At 46.1% G+C, this 27,453-nt stretch overlaps 1 protein-coding gene and 1 long non-coding RNA gene across 2 annotated transcripts in view; both read left to right on the forward strand.

Annotated features, from left to right (window-relative positions):
* The window catches only part of ACTR3 (actin related protein 3), a 53,481-nt gene extending 35,284 nt beyond the window's left edge, over positions 1-18,197 (forward strand). Inside the window, exons 8-12 of the mRNA XM_077273441.1 lie at positions 7,552-7,725; positions 7,877-7,969; positions 8,043-8,168; positions 16,708-16,791; positions 17,494-18,197. Coding sequence (XP_077129556.1) covers positions 7,552-7,725; positions 7,877-7,969; positions 8,043-8,168; positions 16,708-16,791; positions 17,494-17,589 — 573 coding nt within the window. The 3' untranslated portion in view covers positions 17,590-18,197. The remainder of the gene's footprint in view (positions 1-7,551; positions 7,726-7,876; positions 7,970-8,042; positions 8,169-16,707; positions 16,792-17,493) is intronic.
* Positions 8,735-16,701, forward strand: LOC143784817 (uncharacterized). Its single transcript, XR_013217892.1, has 3 exons — positions 8,735-9,139; positions 9,394-10,573; positions 12,393-16,701. It is a non-coding gene; the product is annotated as an uncharacterized LOC143784817 (long non-coding RNA).
* Positions 18,198-27,453: the final 9,256 nt, after the last annotated feature.

Genomic DNA, 27,453 nt, shown 5'->3' on the forward strand with positions numbered 1-27,453 from the left:
GGAGCGTGGTTTGACCCTGGAATGCTTCTGAGTAATTATTGGATACACCAAGGAGAAATAGACATATGGTCTGGGTGCATTCACTTCAAGTATTAATAATTTATGTCTGTCTTGTCGTTTTTGTCTAAAAGGTTTTAAAATATTATTAAAAGCTAAATTTTACTTAGGTTGGTACCATATCTACCTTGCTGCTTATCAAATTTGGATTGGTAGAAATTTTTCTTTATTAATGCCCAAAATACTATATGTACTACACAATGCGCCCATATGGATACCTCAGGGGAAATTTAAACAAATTAATTCATTATTTAGGAACTTGGTCTGAGGGAAACAGCATCCCCGTATTAGGTAGGAGACTCTACAGCGTCCCAAGAATGATGGGGGGGGGGGGATTGGCTTTGCCCAATCCTGGAATATATTTTCTTGCAGCCCAGTGTCAGCATTTAAGGGGCTGGGCACATGTGGCGACTTCCAACACGATACAACATGCACTTGAAAAATTAACGAATAGATGTCCTGTGGTCCAATGTCTAGAGGATGGGTCTCTGGGGAAAACCTAACCTACACTTTCTGATACATAGACTGTGGGGGAATATTAACCCCTTTACCCCCAAGGGTGGTTTGCACGTTAATGACCGGGCCAATTGTTACAATTCTGACCACTGTCCCTTTATGAGGTTATAACTCTGGAACGCTTCAGCGGATCCTGATGATTCTGATATTGTTTTCTCGTGACATATTGTTCTTCATGATATGGTAAAATTTCTTTGATATTACCTGCGTTTATTTCTGAAAAAAAACGGAAATTTGGCAAAAATTTTAAAAATTTCGCAATTTTCCAAGTTTGAATTTTTATGCCTTTAAATCACAGAGATGTCACACAAAATACTTAAGTAACATTTCTCACATGTCTACTTTACATAAGCACAATTTTGGAAGCAACATTTATTTTTGCTGGGGAGTTATAAGGGTTAAAAGTTGACCATAAATTTCTCATTTTTACAACATCATTCTTTTTTTTTTTTTTTAGAGACCACATCACATTTGAAGTCACTTTGAGGGGTCTATATGATAGAAAAGAACCAAGTTTGACACCATTCTAAAAACTGCACCCTTCAAGGTGCTCCAAACCACATTCAAGAATTTTATTAACCCTTCAGTTTCACAGGAATTTTTGGAATGTTTAAAAAAAAAAAAAATGAACATTTAACTTATTTTTCACAAAAAATTTACTTCAGCTCCATTTTTTTTATTTTCCCAAGGTTGAGGAGAAATTGCACAACAAATTTTGAGGTCCAATTTCTTCTGAGTACGCTGATACCCCATATGTGGGGTAAACCACTGTTTGGGCGCATGGCTGAGCTCGGAAGGGAAAGAGCACCATTTGACTTTTCAATGCAAAATTGACTAAAATTGAGATGGGACGCCATGTTGCGTTTGGAGAGCCCCTGATGTGCCTAAACATTGAAACCCCCCCCACAAGTGACACCATTTTGGAAAGTAGACCCCCCTAAGGAACTTATCTAGATATGTTGTGAGAGCTTTGAACCCCCAAGTGTTTTACTACAGTTTATAACGCAGAGCCATGAAAATAAAAATTCTTTTTTTTTTTTCACAGAAATTGTTTTTTTAGCCCCCCAAATTTTTATTTTCCCAAGGGTAATAAGAGAAATTGGACCCCAAAATTTGTTGTCCAAATTGTCCTGAGTACGCTGATGCCCTATATGTCGGGGGGAACAACCGTTTGGGCGCATGGCAGAGCTTGGAAGTGAAGGAGCGCCTTTTGGGATGCAGATTTAGATGGGTTGGTCTTCAGGCGTCACATTGCGTTTGCAGAGCCCCTGATGTACCTAAACAGTAGAAACCCCCACAAGTGACCCCATATTGGAAACTAGACCCCCCCAAGGATCTAGATGTATTGTGAGAACTTTGTTTCACTACAGTTTAACGCAGAGCCGTAAAGAATAAAAAATATTTTTTTCCCACAAAAATGTTTTTTTAGCCCCCCAAATTTGTATTTTCCCAAGAGAAATTGGACCCCAAAAGTTGTTGTCCAATTTGTCCTGAGTACGCTGATACCCCATATGTGGGAGTAAACCACTGTTTCAGCGCACAGCAGAGCTCGGAAGGGAAGGAGCGGCTGTTTTACTTTTTCAACGCAGAATTGTCTGGAATTGAGAACGGACGCCATGTCGCGTTTGGAGAGCCCCTGATGTGCCTAAACAGTGGAAACCCCCCAATTCTAACTAAAGCCCTAACCCGAACATGCCCCTAACCCTAATCCCAACCATAACCCTAATCACAACCGTAAATGTAATCCTAACCCTAACTGTAGCCCTAGCCCCAACCCTAACCCTAATGGGAAAATGGAAATAAATACATTTTTTAAAATTTTATTATTTTTCCCTAACTAAGGGGGTGATGAAGGGGGGTTTGATTTACTATTTATAGTGGGTTTTTTAGCGGATTTTTATGTTTGGCTGCTGTCACACACTAAAAGATGCTTTTTGTTGCAAAAAATAGTTTTTGCGTCACCACATTTTGAGAGCTATAATTTTTCTATCTTTTGGTCCACAGAGTCATGTGAGGTCTTGTTTTTTGCGGGACGAGTTGACGTTTTAATTGGTAACATTTTTTGGGCACGTGGCATTTTTTGATCGCTTTTTATTCCGATTTTTGTGAGACAGAATGACCAAAAACCAGCTATTCATGAATTTCTTTTGGGGGGGGGGGTGTTTATACCGTTCCACGCTTGGTAAAATTGATAAAGCAGTTTTATTCTTTGGGTCAGTACGATTACAGCGATACCTCATTTATATCATTTTTTTAATGTTTTGGCGCTTTTATACGATAAATACTATTTTATATAAAAAATAATTATTTTGGCATTGCTTTACTCTGAGGACTATAACTTTTTTATTTTTTCGTTGATACGGTGATCACTGAAGGGGTTAACTGGTGGGACAGTTTTATAGGTCGGGTCGTTAGGACGCGGCGATACCAAATATGTGTACTTTTTATTGATTTTTTTTTTAAGATACAGAAATGTATTTATGGGAACTTTTTTTTTTAGTTATGAATTTTTTATTTATTGATTTTTTTTTTTACATGTGTGAATATATATTTTTTTTACTTAATAACATTGCCCCATGGGGGGGCATCATGTTTTAGGGTCAAATCGCTGATCTGACACTTTGCAGTGCACTGTGTCAGATCAGCGATCACACAGGCACTGCTGGAGGCTTACAAGCACCTACAGGACCCGGAAGCAGCCCCGCGGCCATATTGTATCTGGGGCCTGCAGGGAGGAGGAAGTAGGAGACCCTCGGAGCAACGCAATCACATTGCGTTGCTTCGGGGGTCTCAGGGAAGCACACAGGGAGCCCCCTCCCTGTGCGATGCTTCCCTATGCCGCCGTAACACTGCAATCATCTTTGATCGCAGTGTGCCGGGGGCGTTCCGTGACCGCTCCTGGCACATAGTGCCGGATGTCAGCTGCGATAGCTGACACTCGGCCGCGCTCCCCCGTGAGCGCTGCCGATCGCATATGACGTACTATCCCGTCGAGGGTCAGATAGGCCCAGGTCACCTCGACGGGATAGTACATCTAAGGTTAGAGAGGGGTTAAACAAATTTGTGGGGTCACTTGTTTGACCCGGTTTTCACCGATATGGAATAATAAGAATCTACCAGAATTTATGGCTTTGTGGTGTTTGAAAGAATGGCAGGCCAAAGGGATACAGTATGTCTTATCAGCTGCTAGATCAGCAGGTGCTGAAACATTTTGCCCAGTTTCAATTGGAATTTGGGCTCCGGGGTACAGGAGGTTTCCAGTATGCGCAGATGAAACACGCATGCATAGCTCAGGGCAGGGGCGGAGGTCTCACTATTCAGGAGGACATTGTGCTGGATTATATATGTGGGAATGGGACCACAAGAGGGGTAATATCCTCCCTATATGGGGACTTGATGCATACCTTTCTACTGAAATTTCCAATTAATACCAGGGCCAAGTGGGAGAGGGAGTTGGGCCCCTTGGAGGATGACACGTGGGAATCCGTTATGGAATGGGTACCGAGATTGTCGTTGAGTGAGTAGAGTAGGCTGTCTCAGCTCTCTGTTAGTCTACAAGTCGTCTCCGGACGTCCTATTTAAAGCTGGCCTGAGACCTTCTTCAGAATGTCCCTGGTCCAGTAGTGAAGGTGCAGGGATATATAACATGATGTGGACGTGTCCAAGACTGGCCTCTTTTTGGATAGTGGTCCTGAGTCGAATTGAGGGGGCATATGGATGTGTGATTCCAAGGGAGCCGGTGGTGTGCCTTCTGGGGTATGTGGAGGAGATAGTGGTGGATAATCTCTTGAATGAGTCAATTGCTAGACTACTTTACATGGCCAGGAAGGTGATCGCAAGATGTTGGTTAAGGGAGGAACCGCTGACTAGGGGAGAGTTCATGAAGCAAGTGAAACATGTCATTAAACTGGAGAAGAGTTTGTAGGAAGAGGGAGAAAGCTGCCCTATATGAAAAATTGTGGATGCCATGGCTGGAGTATGGTTAGGGATGTTGAAACCATTGGGAAAGGTCTCGAGAAAGTGTCTGAGGGTATATACCCTCTTGCACTACTTTGAGATGAAACATTGCAATAAACCTCTTGACTAGGGATGGGGAATATTGAGATGTCAATACGAGCTGTCTACGGGGGGGTAAGGTTTTTTATGGGTTACTTGGGTTGTCTTATTTGAAATTGAATGTCTTCTGAAAAGATTGTATACTGATGTTATTTTTTAATAAAAATATATTTGAGTTAAAAAAAAAAAAAGTCTGTCCTATCCATGGGTTCTTCCAGAGGTGCCGAATCTGCTTTCTCTGGGGCCATAAGCAGCCAACCTACACTTGACGGCGTGGAATTTTAAAGGGCACTGTTGGGGGAGAGACATTTTTCCCCAAATCTCATTCCCACCCTGGTTCAGAGTAGGAAGGCAGTGACGACCAGGATATTATGCTAGGACTGAGAGTAAATTTTTTTTCTTCTACAGGTTCTAGGGTCGAAGAGGGGGCATCGGTGGGGAAGATTTTGGAGTTTTTGCAGAGGGGCCATGAGTTGCGATTGTCCAATAGTACCCTAAAAGTACAGGTGATGGCTCTCTGAGCACTGTACAGCTATGATCTGGCCGGTAATTATTAGTTGTCACGATTTATAAAAGAATCATTAAGATCTAGGCCCACATCTAAGGTAAATTGTGTACCGTCTGACTTAAATTTCGTCTTGACAACCTTAACAGATGGCTCTTTTTATCCCATGGAATCTGCATCCCTTAAGACTTTCACTCAAAACAGCCCTGCTGGTAGCATTGACACAAGAGTCCATGATATTCAAGCTCTTTCTATAGCCCCACCGTTCACCCAAATCCTAGATAGGGTGGTCTTTAAGCCAGATCCAGCCTACCTTCCCAAAGTGTCGTCTCTGTTCCATAGTCAACAAGGAGTCATCCTCCCCTCCTTTTGTTCTAACCCAGAAAGAGGAAAGACTGCATACTTTTGGAAGTTAGTTGTCTGTCCGCTACAAAAGACTGCAGAAAGGATAGATATGTTGTTTATTTCCTTCCAGGGTGCTAGAAAGGTGTGTGCTAGAAGGGTGTGTAGACTCAAACCCACAATTGCTAGGTGGATTATGGAGGCCATTTCCCTAGCCCACTCGGCAAGTGGCAAGGCGGTCCCAAAAGGTTTGAAGGCTCACTCTACCCGGGCCGTGGCATCCTCTTGGGCGGAGAGATCAGACATCTCGATAGAAGGCATCTGTAAGGCAGCAACCTGGTCCTCTAACTTCTATAGGCATTACAGATTGGATATGGGTGCATCCTCTGACCCCACCTTTTGTGCTCAGGGGGTGCTCCAGTCTGTGATCCCTCCCTAGATTATTTTTCTCTGTAAATCTCTCATGGTGCTGTCATGGGCGATCGATAATCTTAGTTACTTACTGGTAAAAGGATTTTTCGGTACCCTTGACAACACCCTTATTCCCTCCCATCACATGTGGGTGAGCACTCCTTTTGCTATCGTTGTTTCCACGCCTTTAGGTTGAGGTGTTGGTGGTTTTATGTCTTTATTATAATAACGATTGGAGGTCCTATCATGCCCTGTAATCAATCTGATGCAGGGGAGAGGTGCCGCTCTTCTAGCCTGTCTGTTTCCTGTCCTTGAGGGTGGCGGAACCCCTCTCTCGTGGTGCTGTCATGGTTTCCAAAAATCCAGTTACCGGTAAGTAACTAAGACTTTGTGTGTACTGTAATACCAGGACTGTTAGGCAGTGTCCTTACATATGCAGACAACTGCTGGTGGCTCTGGGTAATGGGGGGGCCTGACAGATTCCCTTTTAATGTTTTTAATATTTTAACTATCTTTTTTTTTTTTCTTACTTGGTTTAATAGTCTCCTTAGGAGAGTTGACGCGTGGTGTAGTTTGGAGATGTCCTTGGTCTTCATGGTGTAGTTTGGAGATGTCCTTGGTCCTCATGTTGTAGTTTGGAGATGTCCTTGGTCTTCATGGTGTAGTTTGGAGATGTCCTTGGCCTTCGTGGTGTAGTTTGGAGATGTCCTTGGCCTTCGTGGTGTAGTTTGGCAATGTCCTTGGCCTTCGTGGTGTAGTTTGGAGATCTCATTGGCCTTCGTGGTGTAGTTTGGAGATCTCATTGGCCTTCGTGGTGTAGTTTGGAGATGTCCTTGGTCTTCGTGGTGTAGTTTGGCGATGTCCTTGGCCTTCGTGGTGTAGTTTGGAGATCTCCATTGGCCTTCGTGGTGTAGTTTGGAGATGTCCTTGGTCTTCATGGTGTAGTTTGGAGATGTCCTTGGTCTTCATGGTGTAGTTTGGCGATGTCCTTGGTCTTCGTGGTGTAGTTTGGCGATGTCCTTGGCCTTCGTGGTGTAGTTTGGCGATGTCCTTGGCCTTCGTGGTGTAGTTTGGCGATGTCCTTGGCCTTCGTGGTGTAGTTTGGCGATGTCCTTGGCCTTCGTGGTGTAGTTTGGCGATGTCCTTGGCCTTCGTGGTGTAGTTTGGCGATGTCCTTGGCCTTCGTGGTGTAGTTTGGCGATCTCATTGGCCTTCATGGTCGTGTTAGGTAAGTGGTGCCTCTTGTTAATGGTGTTGCAGCCTCTCTGGCCTGTCAGTAAAGGTGAAGTGTTCACACTGACAGATGTGACACTTAGATTTCACACAAGGGGATGTCCTGTCACTAGGCATGGGACTTAAGAAGGGAATTGCTTGCGCCTGAAATTTTTCGGGGCTTCGGCTCAGTGGGTGAATACATATGCAGATGCCAATTTTTAGTTATTTGATCCCATAAATTTCATTTAAGCCTATATTTTTCTCACTTCACTAACTTAGACTATTTAGTGCTGATATATCACACAAATAATTTTTCACAGGTTGTAATGTAACAAAATAAGTAAAAAAAAAAAAAAACCAAGGGCGTGAATACTTTGCAAGCCACTGTATATAATCACTGACTGCTCCTCAGACCGCTCACCCTCCTGTGTTTCGGCCGCTCATTTCAGGAACGATTCAGCTATGTGTGTCCGGACTTGGTGAAAGAATTCAGTAAATACGATCTGGATGGCGCCAAGTGGATCAAGCAGTTCAGCGGCGTCAACGCCATCTCCAAGAAGGAGTTCTACATCGATGTCGGTTATGAGAGGTTTTTGGGCCCTGAAATCTTTTTCCACCCTGAGGTTTGTGCTATAAAGAAGGGTTCATACTGCTGAGGGTGGTGGGGAGGGGGACGAGGACATTCATGTGGGATGGGGGGACACTACCATGGGGGAGGGGACATTTTCCTTCATCTGAGGCCTTGTGTTCCCCACTAATCTGTCATATTTGTAGTTCGCGAATCCAGATTTCACGCAGCCGATCTCAGAAGTGGTGGATGAGGTGATTCAGAACTGCCCCATTGATGTCCGCCGCCCCCTGTATAAGGTGACTTTACTTACTCTGCTCTTGTGCCCCCTATAGTCGGCTGTGTAACTGACTCTTCTACTTGTGTGCACAGAATATCGTCCTCTCCGGCGGCTCCACCATGTTCAGGGACTTTGGCCGGCGTCTGCAGAGAGACCTGAAAAGAACCGTGGATGCCCGGCTGAAGCTCAGCGAAGAGCTGAGCGGCGGCCGGCTGAAGGTCAGTGTAATGTTTAGTCAAACAGACAAGGCAGCACTCTGTAGCGCTATGGCTGGTTTCACACTTGCGTTTTGATCTGCAGCGTTTTTAAAAAAAACGCATGCAAACGCTGCCGCATGTGTTTTTGCGCCCCCAAAAAAAACGTGGGAAAACGCAGCGTTTTCCCGCGTTTACATGCGTTTTTTCCCGCGTTTGCGTTTTTGAAACGCATGCTGAGAAGTGTGTGACAGCTGCCAATCATCAAAATCAACTAGAAAACACACTATTAATAGAATTAGCTAGGGTTAGGATCCCTAGGGTTAGGGTTAGGGGTAGCTTTTTATTAGAATGTCCTGGTCACCAGGTCACTGATAAGCCACCCCCACCATCAAGGTGATAAAGGGATCCTAACCCTACCCATAACCCTAGGGATCCTAACCCTAAGGGTTAGGATCCTAACCCTAAGGGTTAGGATCCCTAGGGCTAGGGTTAGGGTTAGTATTCCTAGGGATCCTAACCCTAACCGTTACCCTAGGGATCCTAACCCTAAGGGTTAGGATCCTAACCCTAAGGGTTAGGGTTAGGATCCCTAGGGTTAGGGTTAGGATCCCTAGGGTTACTAGGGATCCTAACCTTAGGGTTAGGGTTTGGATCCTTAGGGTTAGGGTTTTCTTGTTTTGTTTTTTTTTGTGTTTTCTTGTGTTTTTCTATAAAAACGCATGCGTTTACATAGACAGCAATGCATTTTTTTGGCGCGAAAAAACTCCGCTAGAAATTACTACAGGTTGCATTTCTGCAAATGAACGCACGCGTCAAAAAACGCATGCGATGCCGAAAATGCGTCAAAACGCATGCGAAAAAACACATGTGTTTTTAATGTTAAGTATAGGGGGAAAAAAACGCATGCTTTTTTTTGCGTTTTTTTAACGCTAAAACGCAGCTTACAAAAACGCAAGTGTGAAACCAGCCTGTAACATACAAACATAGACTAGGTGTGAACAGGAGCTGACCTGGAGTCACCAACTCATATACACAAGGCAGCACTCTGTAGCGCTATAACATGCAAACATAGACTAGGCGTGAACAGGAGCTGACCTGGAGTCACCAACTCATATACACAAGGCAGCACTCTGTAGCGCTATAACATGCAAACATAGACTAGGCGTGAACAGGAGCTGACCTGGAGTCACCAACTCATATACACAAGGCAGCACTCGTAGCACTATAACATGCAAACATAGACTAGGTGTGAACAGGAGATGACCTGGAGCCACCAACTCATATACACTGAAGGCAGCACTATAACATGCAAACATAGACTAGGTGTGAACAGGAGCTGACCTGGAGTCACCAACTCATATACACAAGGCAGCACTCTGTAGCGCTATAACATGCAAACATAGACTAGGCGTGAACAGGAGCTGACCTGGAGTCACCAACTCATATACACAAGGCAGCACTCGTAGCGCTATAACATGCAAACATAGACTAGGTGTGAACAGGAGCTGACCTGGAGTCACCAACTCATATACACAAGGCAGCACTCTGTAGCGCTATAACATGCAAACATAGACTAGGCGTGAACAGGAGTTGACCTGGAGTCACCAACTCATATACACAAGGCAGCACTCTGTAGCGCTATAACATGCAAACATAGACTAGGCGTGAACAGGAGCTGACCTGGAGTCACCAACTCATATACACAAGGCAGCACTCGTAGCGCTATAACATGCAAACATAGACTAGGTGTGAACAGGTGCTGACCTGGACTCACCAACTCATATACACTGAAGGCAGCACTGTGTAGCGCTATAACATGCAAACATAGACTAGGCGTGAACAGGAGCTGACCTGGAGTCACCAACTCATATACACAAGGCAGCACTCGTAGCGCTATAACATGCAAACATAGACTAGGTGTGAACAGGAGATGACCTGGAGCCACCAACTCATATACACTGAAGGCAGCACTATAACATGCAAACATAGACTAGGTGTGAACAGGAGCTGACCTGGAGACACCAACTCATATACACTGAAGGCAGCACTGTGTAGCGCTATAACATGCAAACATAGACTAGGTGTGAACAGGAGCTGACCTGGAGCCACCAACTCATATACACTGAAGGCAGCGCTCTGTAGCGCTATAACATGCAAACATAGACTAGGCGTGAACAGGAGCTGACCTGGAGTCACCAACTCATATACACAAGGCAGCACTCGTAGCGCTATAACATGCAAACATAGACTAGCTGTGAACAGGTGCTGACCTGGACTCACCAACTCATATACACTGAAGGCAGCACGCTGTAGCGCTATAACATGCAAACATAGACTAGCTGTGAACAGGTGCTGACCTGGACTCACCAACTCATATACACTGAAGGCAGCACTGTGTAGCGCTATAACATGCAAACATAGACTAGGTGTGAACAGGAGCTGACCTGGAGTCACCAACTCATATACAGTCATGGCCAAAAGTTTTGAGAATGACACCAAAATTATATTTTCACATGATCTGCTGCCCTCTGGTTTTTATTAGTGTTTGTCTGATGTTTATATCACATACAGAAATATAATTGCAATCATATTATGAGTACCAATAGGTTAGATTGACAGTTAGAATGAGTTAATGCAGCAAGTCAATATTTGCAGTGTTGACCCTTCTTCTTCGAGACCTCTGCAATTCTCCCTGGCATGCTCTCAATCAACTTCTGGACCAAATCCTGACTGATAGCAGTCCATTCTTGCATAATCAATGCTTGCATTTTGCCAGAATTTGTTGGTTTTTGTTTGTCCACCCGTCTCTTGATGATTGACCACAAGTTCTCAATGGGATTAAGATCTGGGGAGTTTCCAGGCCATGGACCCAAAACCTCTATGTTTTGTTCCATGAGCCATTTAGTTATCACCTTTGCTTTATGGCAAGGTGCTCCATCATGCTGGAAAAGGCATTGTTGGGCGCCAAACTGCTCTTGGACGGTTGGGAGACGTTGCTCTTGGAGGACATTCTGGTACCATTCTTTATTCATGGCTGTGTTTTTAGGCAAGACTGTGAGTGAGCCGATTCCCTTGGCTGAGAAGCCACCCCACACATGAATGGTTTCAGGATGCTTTACAATTGGCATGAGACAAGACTGGTGGTAGCGCTCACCTCTTCTTCTCCGAATAAGCTGTTTTCCAGATGTCCCAAACAATCGAAAAGGGGATTCATCAGAGAAAATGACTTTGCCCCAGTCCTCAGCAGTCCACTCCCTGTACCTTTTGCAGAATATCAGTCGGTCCCTGATGTTTTTTCTGGAGAGAAGTGGCTTCTTTGCTGCCCTCCTTGAAACCAGGCCTTGCTCAAAGTGTCTCCGCCTCACAGTGCGTGCAGAAGCACTCACACCAGCCTGCTGCCATTCCTGAGCAAGCTCGGCACTGCTGGGAGTCCGATCCCGCAGCTGAAACAGTTCTAAGATACGGTCCTGGCGCTTGCTGGTCTTTCTTGGGCGCCCTGGAGCCTTTTTGACAACAATGGAAGGTCTCTCCTTGAAGTTCTTGATGATGCGATAGATTGTTGACTGAGGTGCAATCTTTGTAGCTGCGATACTCTTCCCTGTTAGGCCATTTTTGTGCAGTGCAATGATGGCTGCACGTGTTTCTTTAGAGATAACCATGGTTAACTGAAGAGAAACAATGATACCAAGCACCAGCCTCCTTTTTAAAGTGTCCAGTTATGTCATTCTTACTTAATCATGACTGATTGATCGCCAGCCCTGTCCTCATCAACACCCACACCTGTGATAATGGATCAATCACTAAAACGATGTTAGCTGCTTCTTTTAAGGCAGGACTGCAATGATGTTGAAATGTGTTTTGGGGGTGAGTTCATTTTCTGGGCAAATATTGACTTTGCAAGTACAGTAATTGCTATTAAGTTGATCACTCTGACATTCAGGAGTATATGCAAATTGCCATTAGAAAAAATGAAGCAGTAGACTTTGGAAAAATTAATTCATTCTCAATTTTTGTCCATGACTGTACACTGAAGGCCGCACTCTGTAGCGCTATAACATGCAAACATAGACTAGGTGTGAACAGGAGCTGACCTGGAGCCACCAACTCATATACACTGAAGGCAGCACTCTGTAGCACTATAACATGCAAACATAGACTAGGTGTGAACAGGAGCTGACCTGGAGTCACCAACTCATATTCACAAGGCAGCACTCTGTAGCGCTATAACATGCAAACATAGACTAGGTGTGAACAGGAGCTGACCTGGAGCCACCAACTCATATACACAAGGCAGCACTCTGTAGTGCTATAACATGCAAACATAGACTAGGTGTGAACAGGAGCTGACCTGGAGTCACCAACTCATGTACACAAGGCAGCACTCTGTAGCGCTATAACATGCAAACATAGACTAGGTGTGAACAGGAGCTGACCTGGAGTCACCAACTCATGTACACAAGGCAGCACTCTGTAGCACTATAACATGCAAACATGGACTAGGTGTGAACAGGTGCTGACCTGGAGTCACCAACTCGTGTACACAAGGCAGCACTCTGTAGCGCTATAACATGCAAACATAGACTAGGTGTGAACAGGAGCTGACCTGGAGTCACCAACTCATGTACACAAGGCAGCACTCTGTAGCACTATAACATGCAAACATGGACTAGGTGTGAACAGGAGCTGACCTGGAGTCACCAACTCATGTACAAGAGGCAGCACTCTGTAGCACTATAACATGCAAACATGGACTAGGTGTGAACAGGAGCTGACCTGGAGTCACCAACTCATGTACACAAGGCAGCACTCTGTAGCGCTATAACATGCAAACATAGACTATGTGTGAACAGGAGCTGACCTGGAGCCACAAACTCATATTCACAAGGCAGCACTCTGTAGCGCTATAACATGCAAACATAGACTAGGTGTGAACAGGTGCTGACCTGGAGTCACCAACTCATATTCACAAGGCAGCACTCTGTAGCGCTATAACATGCAAACATGGACTAGGTGTGAACAGGAGCTGACCTGGAGTCACCAACTCATGTACACAAGGCAGCACTCTGTAGCGCTATAACATGCAAACATGGACTAGGTGTGAACAGGAGCTGACCTGGAGTCACCAACTCATATTCACAAGGCAGCACTCTGTAGCACTATAACATGCAAACATAGACTAGGTGTGAACAGGAGCTGACCTGGAGCCACAAACTCATATTCACAAGGCAGCACTCTGTAGCGCTATAACATGCAAACATAGACTAGGTGTGAACAGGTGCTGACCTGGAGTCACCAACTCATATTCACAAGGCAGCACTCTGTAGCACTATAACATGCAAACATAGACTAGGTGTGAGCAGGTGCTGACCTGGAGCCACAAACTCATGTACACAAGGCAGCACTCTGTAGCGCTATAACATGCAAACATAGACTAGGTGTGAGCAGGTGCTGACCTGGAGCCACAAACTCATACACAAGGCAGCATTCTATAGTGCTATAACATGCAAACATGGACTAGGTGTGAACAGGTGCTGACCTGGAGCCACCAACTCATATACACAAGGCAGCATTCTATAGTGCTATAACATGCAAACATAGACTAGGTGTGAGCAGGTGCTGACCTGGAGCCACCAACTCATACACAAGGCAGCATTCTATAGTGCTATAACATGCAAACATAGACTAGGTGTGAATTTTCAACATTTTTGCCATGTTTCTGTTTTTTGAGAAATAAACGCAAGTCATATTGAAGAAATGTTTCCACTAACATGAAGTACAATATGTCATGAAAAAACAATGTCAGAATCAGTGGGATACGGTGAAGCGTTCCAGAGGTATGACCTCATAAAGTGACAGTGGTCAGAATTGTAACAATTGGCCTGGGCATTAAGGGGTTAACGGAATAGTGTTTGTCTCCTCCAGTTACCATAATGTTTTTTGTTTTTTAATTCATTTTTTTTGTCTGGGGAAAGTCTGATCTATCAAAATGCAAAAATATTGTTATCTGTTCCCAACCCCAAAAAGTTTGTCGCTGCGCTGCTCCCAAGGCCGCAACAAAAAGCCCTGAGCGCCTCATCCTCACCCATAAAGCCGCTGCCATGATTAGTATGGATACTATGGCGCCACAACAAAAAGCCCTGAGCGCCTCGTCCTCACCCATAAAGCCGCTGCCATGATTAGTATGGATACTATGGTGCCACAACAAAAAGCCCTGAGTGCCTCGTCCTCACCCATAAAGCCGCTGCCATGATTAGTATGGATACTATGGTGCCACAACAAAAAGCCCTGAGTGCCTCGTCCTCACCCATAAAGCCGCTGCCATGATTAGTATGGATACTATGGTGCCACAACAAAAAGCCCTGAGTGCCTCGTCCTCACCCATAAAGCCGCTGCCATGATTAGTATGGATACTATGGTGCCACAACAAAAAACCCTGAGTGCCTCGTCCTCACCCATAAAGCCGCTGCCATGATTAGTATGGATACTATGGTGCCACAACAAAAAGCCCTGAGCGCCTCGTCCTCACCCATAAAGCCGCTGCCATGATTAGTATGGATACTATGGTGCCACAACAAAAAGCCCTGAGTGCCTCGTCCTCACCCATAAAGCCGCTGCCATGATTAGTATGGATACTATGGTGCCACAACAAAAAGCCCTGAGTGCCTCGTCCTCACCCATAAAGCCGCTGCCATGATTAGTATGGATACTATGGTGCCACAACAAAAAGCCCTGAGCGCCTCGTCCTCACCCATAAAGCCGCTGCCATGATTAGTATGGATACTATGGTGCCACAACAAAAAGCCCTGAGTGCCTCGTCCTCACCCATAAAGCTGCTGCCATGATTAGTATGGATACTATGGTGCCACAACAAAAAGCCCCGAGTGCCTCGTCCTCACCCATAAAGCCGCTGCCATGATTAGTATGGATACTATGGCGCCACAACAAAAATCCCTGAGTGCCTCGTCCTCACCCATACAGCCACTGCCATGATTAGTATGGATACTATGGTGCCACAACAAAAAGCCCTGAGTGCCTCGTCCTCACCTATAAAGCCGCTGCCATGATTAGTATGGATACTATGGCGCCACAACAAAAATCCCTGAGTGCCTCGTCCTCACCCATAAAGCCGCTGCCATGATTAGTATGGATACTATGGTGCCACAACAAAAAGCCCTGAGCGCCTCGTCCTCACCCATAAAGCCGCTGCCATGATTAGTATGGATACTATGGCGCCACAACAAAAATCCCTGAGTGCCTCGTCCTCACCCATAAAGCCGCTGCCATGATTAGTATGGATACTATGGTGCCACAACAAAAAGCCCTGAGTGCCTCGTCCTCACCCATAAAGCCGCTGCCATGATTAGTATGGGTACTATGGCGCCACAACAAAAATCCCTGAGTGCCTCGTCCTCACCCATAAAGCCGCTGCCATGATTAGTATGGATACTATGGTGCCACAACAAAAAGCCCTGAGCGCCTCGTCCTCACCCATAAAGCCGCTGCCATGATTAGTATGGATACTATGGTGCCACAACAAAAAGCCCTGAGCGCCTCGTCCGCACCCATAAAGCTGCTGACATGAGGAGTATGGATACTATGGCACCACAACAAAAAGCCCTGAGCGCCTCGTCCTCACCCATAAAGCCGCTGCCATGATTAGTATGGATACTATGGTGCCACAACAAAAAGCCCTGAGCGCCTCATCTGCACCCATAAAGCCTCTGCCATGATTAGTATGGGTACCGTGGCGCCTCTTCTGCACTGATAAAGCCGCTGCCATGAGGAGTATGGGTACCATGGCGGCACTAAAGCATAGAGCACATGACTGGCATCGCTGTGCTCGTACCAAGCAATGAATGCTGTGAAGACCAAGCTCCGGGAGAGGCAGAGAGAAGCCAAGAAACTCGAGGCCTCAATATCCAGAAAAGATATGGCCGTCCTGCAGATTGTTGCTGCCGGTGTGCACTTTCCCCTGCAGCTATAAGTGGTGACATTCTCTGTGGTGCTGATGGGAAGGGGGCTGATGGAGGGGGGGGGGGCACAGGGTGCTGATGGGGGGGCACAGATGCTCTGATCCAGACCGGCAGGAGCCAGCGCGTGCCAGCCTTACCTAGAGAACTAGCCACTTTGAGGCAGCAGGGGTGGCCGGTAACCTAGGAGACCAGCTGCACACTATAAAATAAACATCCATCTGTTCTTGAGAACTCACAGCATTTATCATAAAGGGGAAATTGGAAAATTGCTCATTTTTATAATCCCTTTGCAATTTTACAAATTTATGAATTACCCTTTTAATGGAACTAAAAGTAAAACTTTATAGTTTACTGGCATGAACAAAGAGGAATGAAAATGACCGCGCTGTGCTTTCTTTTATACATCAAATGTGTCCCAAACATAAAGTAATAAAAGTGAATCCAGTCCAATATAGCAACCAAATGCTGCTGCTAAAACAGTTGTGGCCCTCGCCAATAGGGCCATGATGGTGAAACAAAGGGTTAATGATTCCCGTCCTGACTCCATTTTAACTTCATGCAGATTTGTCTTTTTCTGTTGTCTTCAGCCAAAGCCAATTGATGTTCAGGTGATCACCCACCACATGCAGCGCTACGCCGTCTGGTTTGGAGGCTCCATGCTGGCATCCACTGTAAGTCTCTGACCAGTGTGCGGTTACACCACTGCGTCTCATCCGCCGGCCACAAGGCTCCGCTGCGTCTCATCCAGCTTCATCCCTGGCCATAAGCTCCACTGCGTCTCATCCGCTGGCCACAAGGCTCCACTGCGTCTCATCTAGCCAACCCACCCACTTTCCTCCCCTTCTCCGGCCACGAGGCTCCACTGCGTGTCATGCGGCTCCATCCCCAGCCACAAAGCTCTGCTGCGTCTCATCCGGCTCCATTCCTGGCCATGAAGCTCCACTGCGTCTCATCTAGCCAACCCACCCACTTTTCTCCCCGGCCACGAGGCTCCAATGCGTCTCATCCGGCTCCATCCCTAGCCACAAAGCTCTGCTGTCTCATCCAGCCAGCCCATTCCCGGCTATGAGGCTATCCGGCTCCATCTCCAGCCACTAAGCTCTGCTGCGTCCCCCCCCCCCCCCCCCCCCCCCCCCCCACTGGCTGTAAGGCTCCACTGCATCTCTTCCAGCTCCCCCACCACCACCGGCTGCAAGGCTCCACTGCATCGCCCCCCTTCCTACAGGCCGTGAGGCTCTGCTGCATCTCATCCGTCCCACCCCCTGCTGGCTGTGAGGTACCGCTGCGTCTCATCCGCCCCACCCCTGGCCGCGAAGCTCCTGCACTGAAAAGTTCTTGTCCTGAAGACTGATTCTTTCCTCTCTTCCCCTCAGCCGGAGTTCTACCAGGTTTGCCACACGAAAAAGGATTATGAGGAGATTGGGCCCAGTATCTGCCGTCATAACCCAGTGTTTGGAGTCATGTCTTAACGCCGCCGTGTGTAGTGGCGATGGTCGCCATTCTTGGGGAAAGGACGTGCTGGAGGCGTCTCCTCGAGGGCTGATGTGGGCGACGCTGCTGTTCTCACCCAGATTGTGCCAGAATGCTCCTCACACTCTGGGCTCCAGTTCTGTGCCTGGTATCTTGTATGGACTCATGGTCGGCACCAGTGGTCTGTCTGTGTCCGGACATCGGTCACTGTAGATCCGTTCACGTCCGGTTAGGAGCCTACATCAGATGTGTAGATCTGTGCCGCCTGTATTAGTGCTGCCGTCTGCCTCGCTGTGTCCTGCTCCCCGTTGGGCTGCTGCACTTTTCTGTAATTGCAGATTACTCGAGTTGTCTCCGGCTGTTTTCCTGTATCGGGGCGATATCTGATCTATACCTCCCATGTAGGCTACAATCGTGATGTGAACACGGTCTTAGCACTTTGAGTTCTGCCCATCGTCTGCTTCTGCCCGCCGCCTCTTCTCTGCTTGCACACAGCTGGACCGTATCTGCAAATGTCTGGTGGGTTTGATGAATTATTAAATGATGAATTTGTTTTGTGAAGTCTGAAATCATTCCAATAAAGGGCAGTGTATCTTTTCTACAAGTATCTACCAGTTCTTGTCGCCTATCTCTCTCGTCTCCTCCTGCACACTGGAGAGAAGCCGTAATCAAGGCACACCGGCCCTGCCCACATAGTCACGGATCCTCTGATGGGATTGGAAGCTTTCACCGAAGCTGGGCTGCCGCATAGAACCACATTTTACACTGTCAGATGAGGATTTATATGCAGTCGGCTCACAGAATCCAGTCGTTGTTTCACATGTAAAATCCTTATTCCTATTTACCTCATAAATGATTTTGGAGCTGGTCCTCAAATGGATGTACAGCAGAGTGCTGAGAATCTGCTTTCGGCTGAGTCACACTTGCAAGTGCAATGCGAGAAACTTGCACAAGTCTCTCCCATCAATGTCCGGTACTCGGGTCCAGCGTGTGCAGCTGCATGTATTTCTATGTGCCGGCGGCAGTGCCAGGTATTGATGCAAAAGACTCGTGCAAGTTTCTCGCATTGCACTCACAAGTGTGACCCCGGCCTTAGGTTTTTACACAGGTTTGTTGAAGTTTCCATTAAAGGTGATTCTTCACCAGTTACATTGGTCCCATGGGCCCCCTCCATATCTCTCACTCGTTCATCAGGGCAAGTAGCTCAGTCTTCCCTGCTACCCATCCATATTGGTATTGGAGCTGCTGTGTAGCAATACAGGCGAGCTGAGCTATGTGTCACTACAAACACTTCCCGTTCTTATTCTTCACACAGAGCCGTGAGCTCAGATTGAGACACGTAGCTCAGTGTTCTTTGCCATCCATCTATATTGGTACAGTGGTGCTGAGCCATGTATCACTTCCTGCTCATTCTTCACACACAGCCATGAGCTCAGATTGGGACACGTAGCTCAGTGTTCTTTGCCATCCCATCTATATTGGTACAGTGGGCTGAGCTATGTATCACTACAAACACTTCCCGCTCTCGTTCTTCACACACCGCCATGAGCTCAGATTGGGACACGTAGCTCAATGTTCTTTGCCATCCATCTATATTGGTACAGTGGGCTGAGCTATGTATCACTACAAACACTTCCCGCTCTCGTTCTTCACACACAGCCGTGAGCTCAGATTGGGACACGTAGCTGTGTTCTTTGCCATCCATCCATATGGATATAATGGAGCTGAGCTATGTATCACTACAAACCCTTCCCGCTCTTATTCTTCACACACAGCCGTGAGCTCAGATTGGGACAAGTAGCTCAGTGTTCTTTGCCATCCATCCATATTGGTACAGTGGAGCTGAGCTATGTATCACTACAAACACCGCTCTCATTCTTCACACACCGCCATGAGCTCAGATTGGGACAAGTAGCTCAGTTTTCTTTGCCATCCATCCATATTGATATAGTGGAGCTGAGCTATGTATCACTACAAACCTTTCCCGCTCTAATTCTCACACAGCCGTGAGCTCAGATTGGGACACGTAGCTCAGTCTTCTGTGCCATCCATCCATATTGGTACAGTGGAGCTGAGCGATGTATCACTACAAACACTTCCCGCTCTCGTTCTTCACACAGCCGTGAGCTCAGATTGGGACACGTAGCTGTGTTCTTTGCCAGCCATCCATATTGGTACAGTGGAGCTGAGCTATGTATCACTACAAACACCGCTCTCGTTCTTCACACACCGCCGTGAGCTCAGATTGGGACAAGTAGCTCAGTTTTCTTTGCCATCCATCCATATTGGTACAGTGGAGCTGAGCTATGTATCACTACAAACCCTTCCCGCTCTAATTCTTCACACACCGCCGTGAGCTCAGATTGGGACACGTAGCTGTGTTCTTTGCCATCCATCCATATTGGTACAGTGGAGCTGAGCTATGTATCACTACAAACACCGCTCTCGTTCTTCACACACCGCCGTGAGCTCAGATTGGGACAAGTAGCTCAGTTTTCTTTGCCATCCATCCATATTGCTATAGTGGAGCTGAGCTATGTATCACTAAACAAACCTTTCCCGCTCTAATTCTTCTCACACAGCCGTGAGCTCAGGGACACGTAGCTCAGTGTTCTTTGCCATCCATCCATATTGGTACAGTGGAGCTGAGCTATGTATCACTACAAACACCGCTCTCGTTCTTCACACACCGCCGTGAGCTCAGATTGGGACAAGTAGCTCAGTTTTCTTTGCCATCCATCCATATTGCTATAGTGGAGCTGAGCTATGTATCACTACACAAACCTTTCCCGCTCTAATTCTTCTCACACAGCCGTGAGCTCAGGGACACGTAGCTCAGTGTTCTTTGCCATCCATCCATATTGCTATAGTGGAGCTGAGCTATGTATCACTACACAAACCTTTCCCGCTCTAATTCTCACACAGCCGTGAGCTCAGGGACACGTAGCTCAGTGTTCTTTGCCATCCATCCATATTGGTACAGTGGAGCTGAGCTATGTGTCACTACAAACACTTCCCGCTCGTGTTCTTTGCCATCCATCCATATTGGTACAGTGGAGCTGAGCGATGTATCACTACAAACACTTCCTGCTCTCGTTCTTTACACACAGCCGTGAGCTCAGATTGGGACACGTAGCTGTGTTCTTTGCCAGCCATCCATATTGGTACAGTGGAGCTGAGCTATGTATCACTACAAACCCCGCTCTAATTCTTCTAACACAGCCGTGAGCTCAGATTGGGACACGTAGCTCAGTGTTCTTTGCCATCCATCCATATTGCTATAGTGGAGCTGAGCTATGTATCACTACACAAACCTTTCCCGCTCTAATTCTTCTCACACAGCCGTGAGCTCAGATTGGGACACGTAGCTCAGTGTTCTTTGCCATCCATCCATATTGGTACAGTGGAGCTGAGCTATGTGTCACTACAAACACTTCCCGCTCGTGTTCTTTGCCATCCATCCATATTGCTATAGTGGAGCTGAGCTATGTATCACTACACAAACCTTTCCCGCTCTAATTCTTCTCACACAGCCGTGAGCTCAGATTGGGACACGTAGCTCAGTGTTCTTTGCCATCCATCCATATTGGTACAGTGGAGCTGAGCTATGTATCACTACAAACACTTCCCGCTCGTGTTCTTTGCCATCCATCCATATTGGTACAGTGGAGCTGAGCGATGTATCACTACAAACACTTCCTGCTCTCGTTCTTCACACACAGCCGTGAGCTCAGATTGGGACACGTAGCTGTGTTCTTTGCCAGCCATCCATATTGGTACAGTGGAGCTGAGCTATGTATCACTACAAACCCCGCTCTAATTCTTCTAACACAGCTGTGAGCTCAGATTGGGACACGTAGCTCAGTGTTCTTTGCCATCCGTCCTTATTGGTATTGGAGCTGCTCTGGTGTTCTAGGCCATATTTCCTTGTTCGGCATGCTGTGTGACGACTTATAAGAACATTCCTGTAACTCCTGGGGTTGTATTATGTTCTCCAATATTTTATGAAGGTGGTAGGTGACATGGTGCTTGTCTAATAAAGTGTCCTCCCATGGGAGGGCCTAGAAGAAGGACGATCATGCCACAGATTTGTGACTTTCCTGCAGTCATAGAACATCAGGAGTCGCTAAGTATTGGACAGTGACATACCGGCTCTGGCATGCCAGTGTATGGAGGCATATTCACTGTACAATACTACTCTGGGAAATGTAATATGCAAGTTGCATCTACAGTGAGGAATAGGGCTTGAACTCTACACTTGGATTCATAACTGACTTAGTGATCGGACCCAAAGAGTGGTGGTAAATGGCTGCACATCCGGTTGGAAGAATGTCTCAAGTGGGGTACCACAGGGCTCTGTCCTGGGCCCTGTATTGTTCAACATCTTTATCATTGATTTAGATGAAGGAATTGAGGGAAAACTGATTAAATTTGCTGATGACACAAAGCTAGAAGGGATAGCTAATACTAGAGAAGATTCAAAAAGATATAAATAAACTGGAGCAGTGGGCAGCAACTAACAATGGTTCTTAACGGAAAAATGCAAAGTACTACATCTGGGCAATAAAAATTAAAAAAGCATATACAGAATGGGTGGAATAGGGCTAAGCAACAGCACATGTGAAAAAGACGTGGGTGTACTAATAGATCACAATCTGAACATGAGTCAACAGTGTGATGCAGCAGCAAACAGGGCAAATACAATTCTGGGATGTATTAACAAAAGCATACAGTATAGATCACGTGAAGTCATTATTGCTGTGACAGAGCAGGCAGGGACAGCTGGCCGATGAAAAATCCAACAACTTTTATTGAGACTGTGCAATTATAACATCAAACGTAGATATAGTTCATTAGAATCTGCATGCAAGGTGGCCACACAAAAAGGGACAAATCCGGGGGGCGCCACCCGGTAATCTAGCGCCAATGAATATCCATCAACTCTTTAGGTTCAATCCAGAAATCCAGCAGGGTGGCGAGACATCACAATCCCACGTGGGCAATGAGCTTCAATCTCCATTCATGGCACCAGGACCTGGCTGCAGCAGCCGATCCTCATCCTTCCCAAGACACAGCATCAACTAGCGGAAAATGTGGCTTATTGTCCTCCCACTCTTGGGATCAGCCCCCTTGTTGGGCAGAGATACTAACCCCCACCCGCTTAAAGCATAGCTCCAAGGATTAAGAATGTTCTAGAAACCCTGTCTGCTGTTTGTCTACAAAGTGTGTATTGGAGATGCCCCCTCCCTGCAGAGAGGAACAAAGACACACATGTCCCCATCAGATACAGGACAAGGAATGTTAATGTATGCCTGATTACTGTATGGTCCATGTGTACAGGCTGGGGGTGACTCTGTTACAACCCCTTCTCCCCTTAAAGGGAATCTCACCCCAAAATCGAAGGTGAGCTAAGCCCACCAGCATTAGGGGCTTATCTACAGCATTCTGTAATGCTGAAGATAAGCCCCTGATGTAACCTGAAAGGTAAGAAAAATTACACAATGCTGTAGATAAGCCCCTGATGTAACCTGAAAGGTAAGAAAAATTACACAATGCTGTAGATAAGCCACTGATGCCGGTGGCCTTAAGGTACCGTCACACTAAACGATATCGCTAGCGATCCGTGACGTTGCAGCGTCCTCGCTAGCGATATCGTTTAGTTTGACACGCAGCAGCGATCAGGATCCTGCTGTGATGTCGCTGGTCGCTGAATAAAGTCCAGAACTTTATTTGGTCGTCCGATCGCCGTGTATCGTTGTGTTTGACACCAAAAGCAACGATACCAGCGATGTTTTACACTGGTAACCAGGGTAAACATCGGGTTACCAAGCGCAGGGCCGCGCTTAGTAACCCGATGTTTACCCTGGTTACCAGCGTAAAAGTAAAAAAAACAAACAGTACATACTCACCCAGCGTCATACCTCCCCCAGCTTCTGCTTCCTGACACTGACTGAGCGCCGGCCCTAAAGTGAAAGTGAAAGCCGCTGTGCTGTTAGGGCCGGAGCTCAGTCAGTGTCAGGAAGCAGAAGCTGGGGGACGCTGGGTGAGTATGTACTGTTTGGTTTTTTTACTTTTACGCTGGTAACCAGGGTAAACATCGGGTTACTAAGCGCGGCCCTGCGCTTAGCAACCCGATGTTTACCCTGGTTACCCGGGGACCTCGGCATCGTTGGTCGCTGGAGAGCGGTCTGTGTGACAGCTCTCCAGCGATCAAACAGCGACGCTGCAGCGATCGGCATCGTTGTCGCTATCGCTGCAGCGTCGCTTAATGTGACGGTACCTTTAGCTCATATACGATTTTTGGGGTGACAGATTCCCTTTAAGTTGTGTACAGACCAGTGACTTCAACAAGTCGCTTGTCAAGTGTCCCCCCAGCCTGTTTGCATGGACCATTCTGTAATCAGGCCTACATTAGAATTCCTTGTCCTGCATCTGGTGGGGGCATGTGTCTTAGTTCCTCACTTCAGGAGGCATCTCCAATACACAAACTTTGTAGACAGACTGCAGACAGAGTTTCTAGAACATTCTTAATCCTTGGAGCTATGTTTAAGGGGGTTGGTGTGAGTATTTCTGCTCAACAAGGCCGATCCCAACAGAGGTAGGACAATAAGCCACGTTTGGTTAGTTGGCGTGTCATGGAAAGGGTGAGTGTGGTGAAATGTGTGTGTGTGTGTTGGACAAAATAATGGAAACACCTAAGGTTTTGGCATCATAATATTCGAACATGTTATAAACATGCAAACCGTGACATATGGTAATGTTTTGTAGTCGATTATTTGTGTTACGTGATATGTGTATGTAAATTAACTGTTTGTTTTGCACAATTATAAGAACATTGATGAGAACCTGATACCAATGGCAGACCTCTCGGATTTTCAAAGAGGCCAAATTGTTGGTGCTCGTAAGGCAGGCGCTAGTGTAACAGAAAGTGCCCGAATGCTTGGCGTGTCAAGAGGTACTGTCTCCAAAGTAATGACTGCGTTTGAAAGAGAAGGAAAAACGTCCGCAGCAAAGCACAGGTCCGGCTGAAAGTCGAAGTTGACTGAGAGAGACAGTCGGACTCTAAAGCGAATTGTGAGAGAGAATCGCAAGACCACGGCTCCGAAAATCACTGCTGAGCTCAATGAACACCTACAGAACCCAGTTTCCACGAAAACTGTTCATCTGGAGCTGCACAAATCTGGATTCCACGGAAGAGCTGCAATTAGAAAACCGCTGCTCTCAATGACAAATGTTTCCAAGCGTTTAGAGTGGTGTAGAAACATGTTCATAAGGAGGGAGGTGTGGTGAAATATGTGTGTGTGTATATATATATATATATATATATATATATATATATATATATATATATATATATAATATGTGTGCAGTGGACTATATAAATTTATTGTGTCACTGGCAATAATGTAACATCTGTCCTGAAAAGCTGCAGGACGCACCCAGGTGTTAATATGTTTTCCTGAGACAAGTAGAATTCTGTCTCCAATCTCACCAGGGGGTCCTGCTGGAAGCTAAGTAGAAAGGTAACATTTGACATCTCCTAGCTCTTGGAAGAAAGATGTTAATTACGGCCTTATAGTATCTCTGTGAGAACTTTTACACAAAGGATCTCAAGAGAAAATAATATATTCATTGGGGGCGCAGCTGTGGTCCAATCAAAAACCAAGAAATTATGATATTAACATGAGGGGCTGGTCTAGAAACCTGACCTCCAGGCCAAAGCTATAAATTTGTATACAAAGAAACATGTTCACATGTGGGGGCAGCCTGAGACGCTGATGTGTTCCACCAACTCCATTCACCCCCCTCAGGGAGCAGAAAGCAGACTACCAGTTAGATGATTTCTGTAAGTTTTCTCCTGTTTATTTTAATACTGTTTTGCATAAGTTGTATGTATTTTTATTATCATATTTTTATACCTTTTTCTTACTGTAAGCACGGAACATTTTGTATTAAAGTATAAAACTTTAAGAAGTTGAACCTTGAATGTTCTAAAAGAATCCATAGCCTAAGGTGTGTGAGCCTTATGAGTGGTAGACATTATTAGTATTAATAATTTCCGGGACTCATCGCCCGTGTATTCGGTGAGTGGTGGCAGCGTGTATGAGCGGGTGTGTGGCCTGGGTCGGTGTGTGATTTATGCTCCCATTACAGCATAGGACAGAGGTTGAATGCTGGACTGAGAGTGGGGAGATAGATTAACCCTTGCTGGCACAACCCCAAGTCACGTGCTGAGAGCGGGCACGTGATGAATTAGTTACACCATGGAGAAGGGATCCGTGACAGTGAGGATCTGCTGTCGCCGAGTCCTGGTGCTATGTATGGAGAATGGAGATCATTTGCCATGTGGGATTGTGATGTCTCACCAACCTGCTGAATTTGAGGACCGAATCTAAAGACTTGCATATTGCATGGCATCGGATTACCGGGTGGCGCCCCGGGTTTGTGTGGCCACCTTGCAGACTCTAAGGAACCATATCTACGTTGGATGTTATAGTCTTCCAGGCTCAATAAAAGTTGTTGGATTGCTCATTGGCCTACTGTCACTGCCTGCTCTGTCACACACACCCATCACACAGCCCCCTTGTTGGGCAGAGATACTCACACCCACCCCCTTAAACATAGCTCAAAGGATGAAGAATGTTCCAGAAGCCGTGTCTCCAGCCTGTCTGCAGGTTTGTGTATTCAGGATGCCCCCTGCAAAGAGGAAAAAGACAAGCAGGCGCCCACCAGATGCAGGACGTGAAATGCTAATGTAGGCCTGATTACAGTATGGTCAATGCAATCAGGCTAGGGAGACACTGTGTTACATATATATATAAAGTGCCTTGCAAAGGTGTTCGGCCCCTTGGAACTTTTCAACCTTTTCCCACATATCATGCTTCAAACATAAAGTTACCAAATGTAAATTTTTGGTGAAGAATCAACAACAAGTGGAACACAATTGTGAAGTTGAACGAAATTTATTGGTTATTTAAAATTTTTGTGGAAATTCAAAAACTGAAAAGTGGGGCGTGCAATATTATTCAGCCCCTTTACTTTCAGTGCAGCAAACTCCCTCCAGAAGTTCATTGTGGATCTTTAAATGATCCAATGTTGTCCTAAATGCCTAATGATGATATATATAATCCACCTGTGTGTAATCAATTCTCCGTATAAATGCACCTGCTCTGTGATAGTCTCAGGGTGCTGTGTGAAGCAGAGAGCATCATGAAGACCAAGGAACACAACAGGCAGGTCCGTGATACTGTTGTGGAGAACTTTAAAGCCGGATTTGGATACAAAATGATTTCCAAAACTTTAAACATCCCAAGGAGCACTGTGCAAGCGATCATATTGAAATGGAGGGAGTATCATACCACTGCGAATCTACCAAGACCCATCCGTCCCTCTAAACTTTCATCTCAAACAAGGAGAAGACTGATCAGAGATGCAGCCAAGAGGCCCATGATCACTCTGGATGAACTGCAGAGATCTACAGCTGAGGTGGGACAGTCTGTCCATAGGACAACAATCAGTCGTACATTGCACAAATCTGGCCTTTATGGAAAAGTGGCAAGAAGAAAGCCATTTCTCAAAGATATCCAAAAAAAGTGTCATTTAAAGTTTGCAACAAGTCACCTGGGAGACACCAAACATGTGGAAGAAGGTGCTGTGGTCAGATGAAACCAAAATCTAGCTTTTTGGCAACAATGCCAAATGATATGTTTGGCGTAAAGGCAACACAGCTCATCACCCTGAACACACATCCCCACTGTCAAACATGGTGGTGGCAGCATCATGGTTTGGGCCTGCTTTTCTTCAGCAGGGACAGGGATGATGATTAAAATTGATGGGAAGATGGATGGAGCCAAATACAGGAC

The sequence above is a fragment of the Ranitomeya variabilis genome, chromosome 7 (assembly GCF_051348905.1).
Source record: "Ranitomeya variabilis isolate aRanVar5 chromosome 7, aRanVar5.hap1, whole genome shotgun sequence".
Lineage (NCBI taxonomy): Eukaryota > Metazoa > Chordata > Amphibia > Anura > Dendrobatidae > Ranitomeya > Ranitomeya variabilis.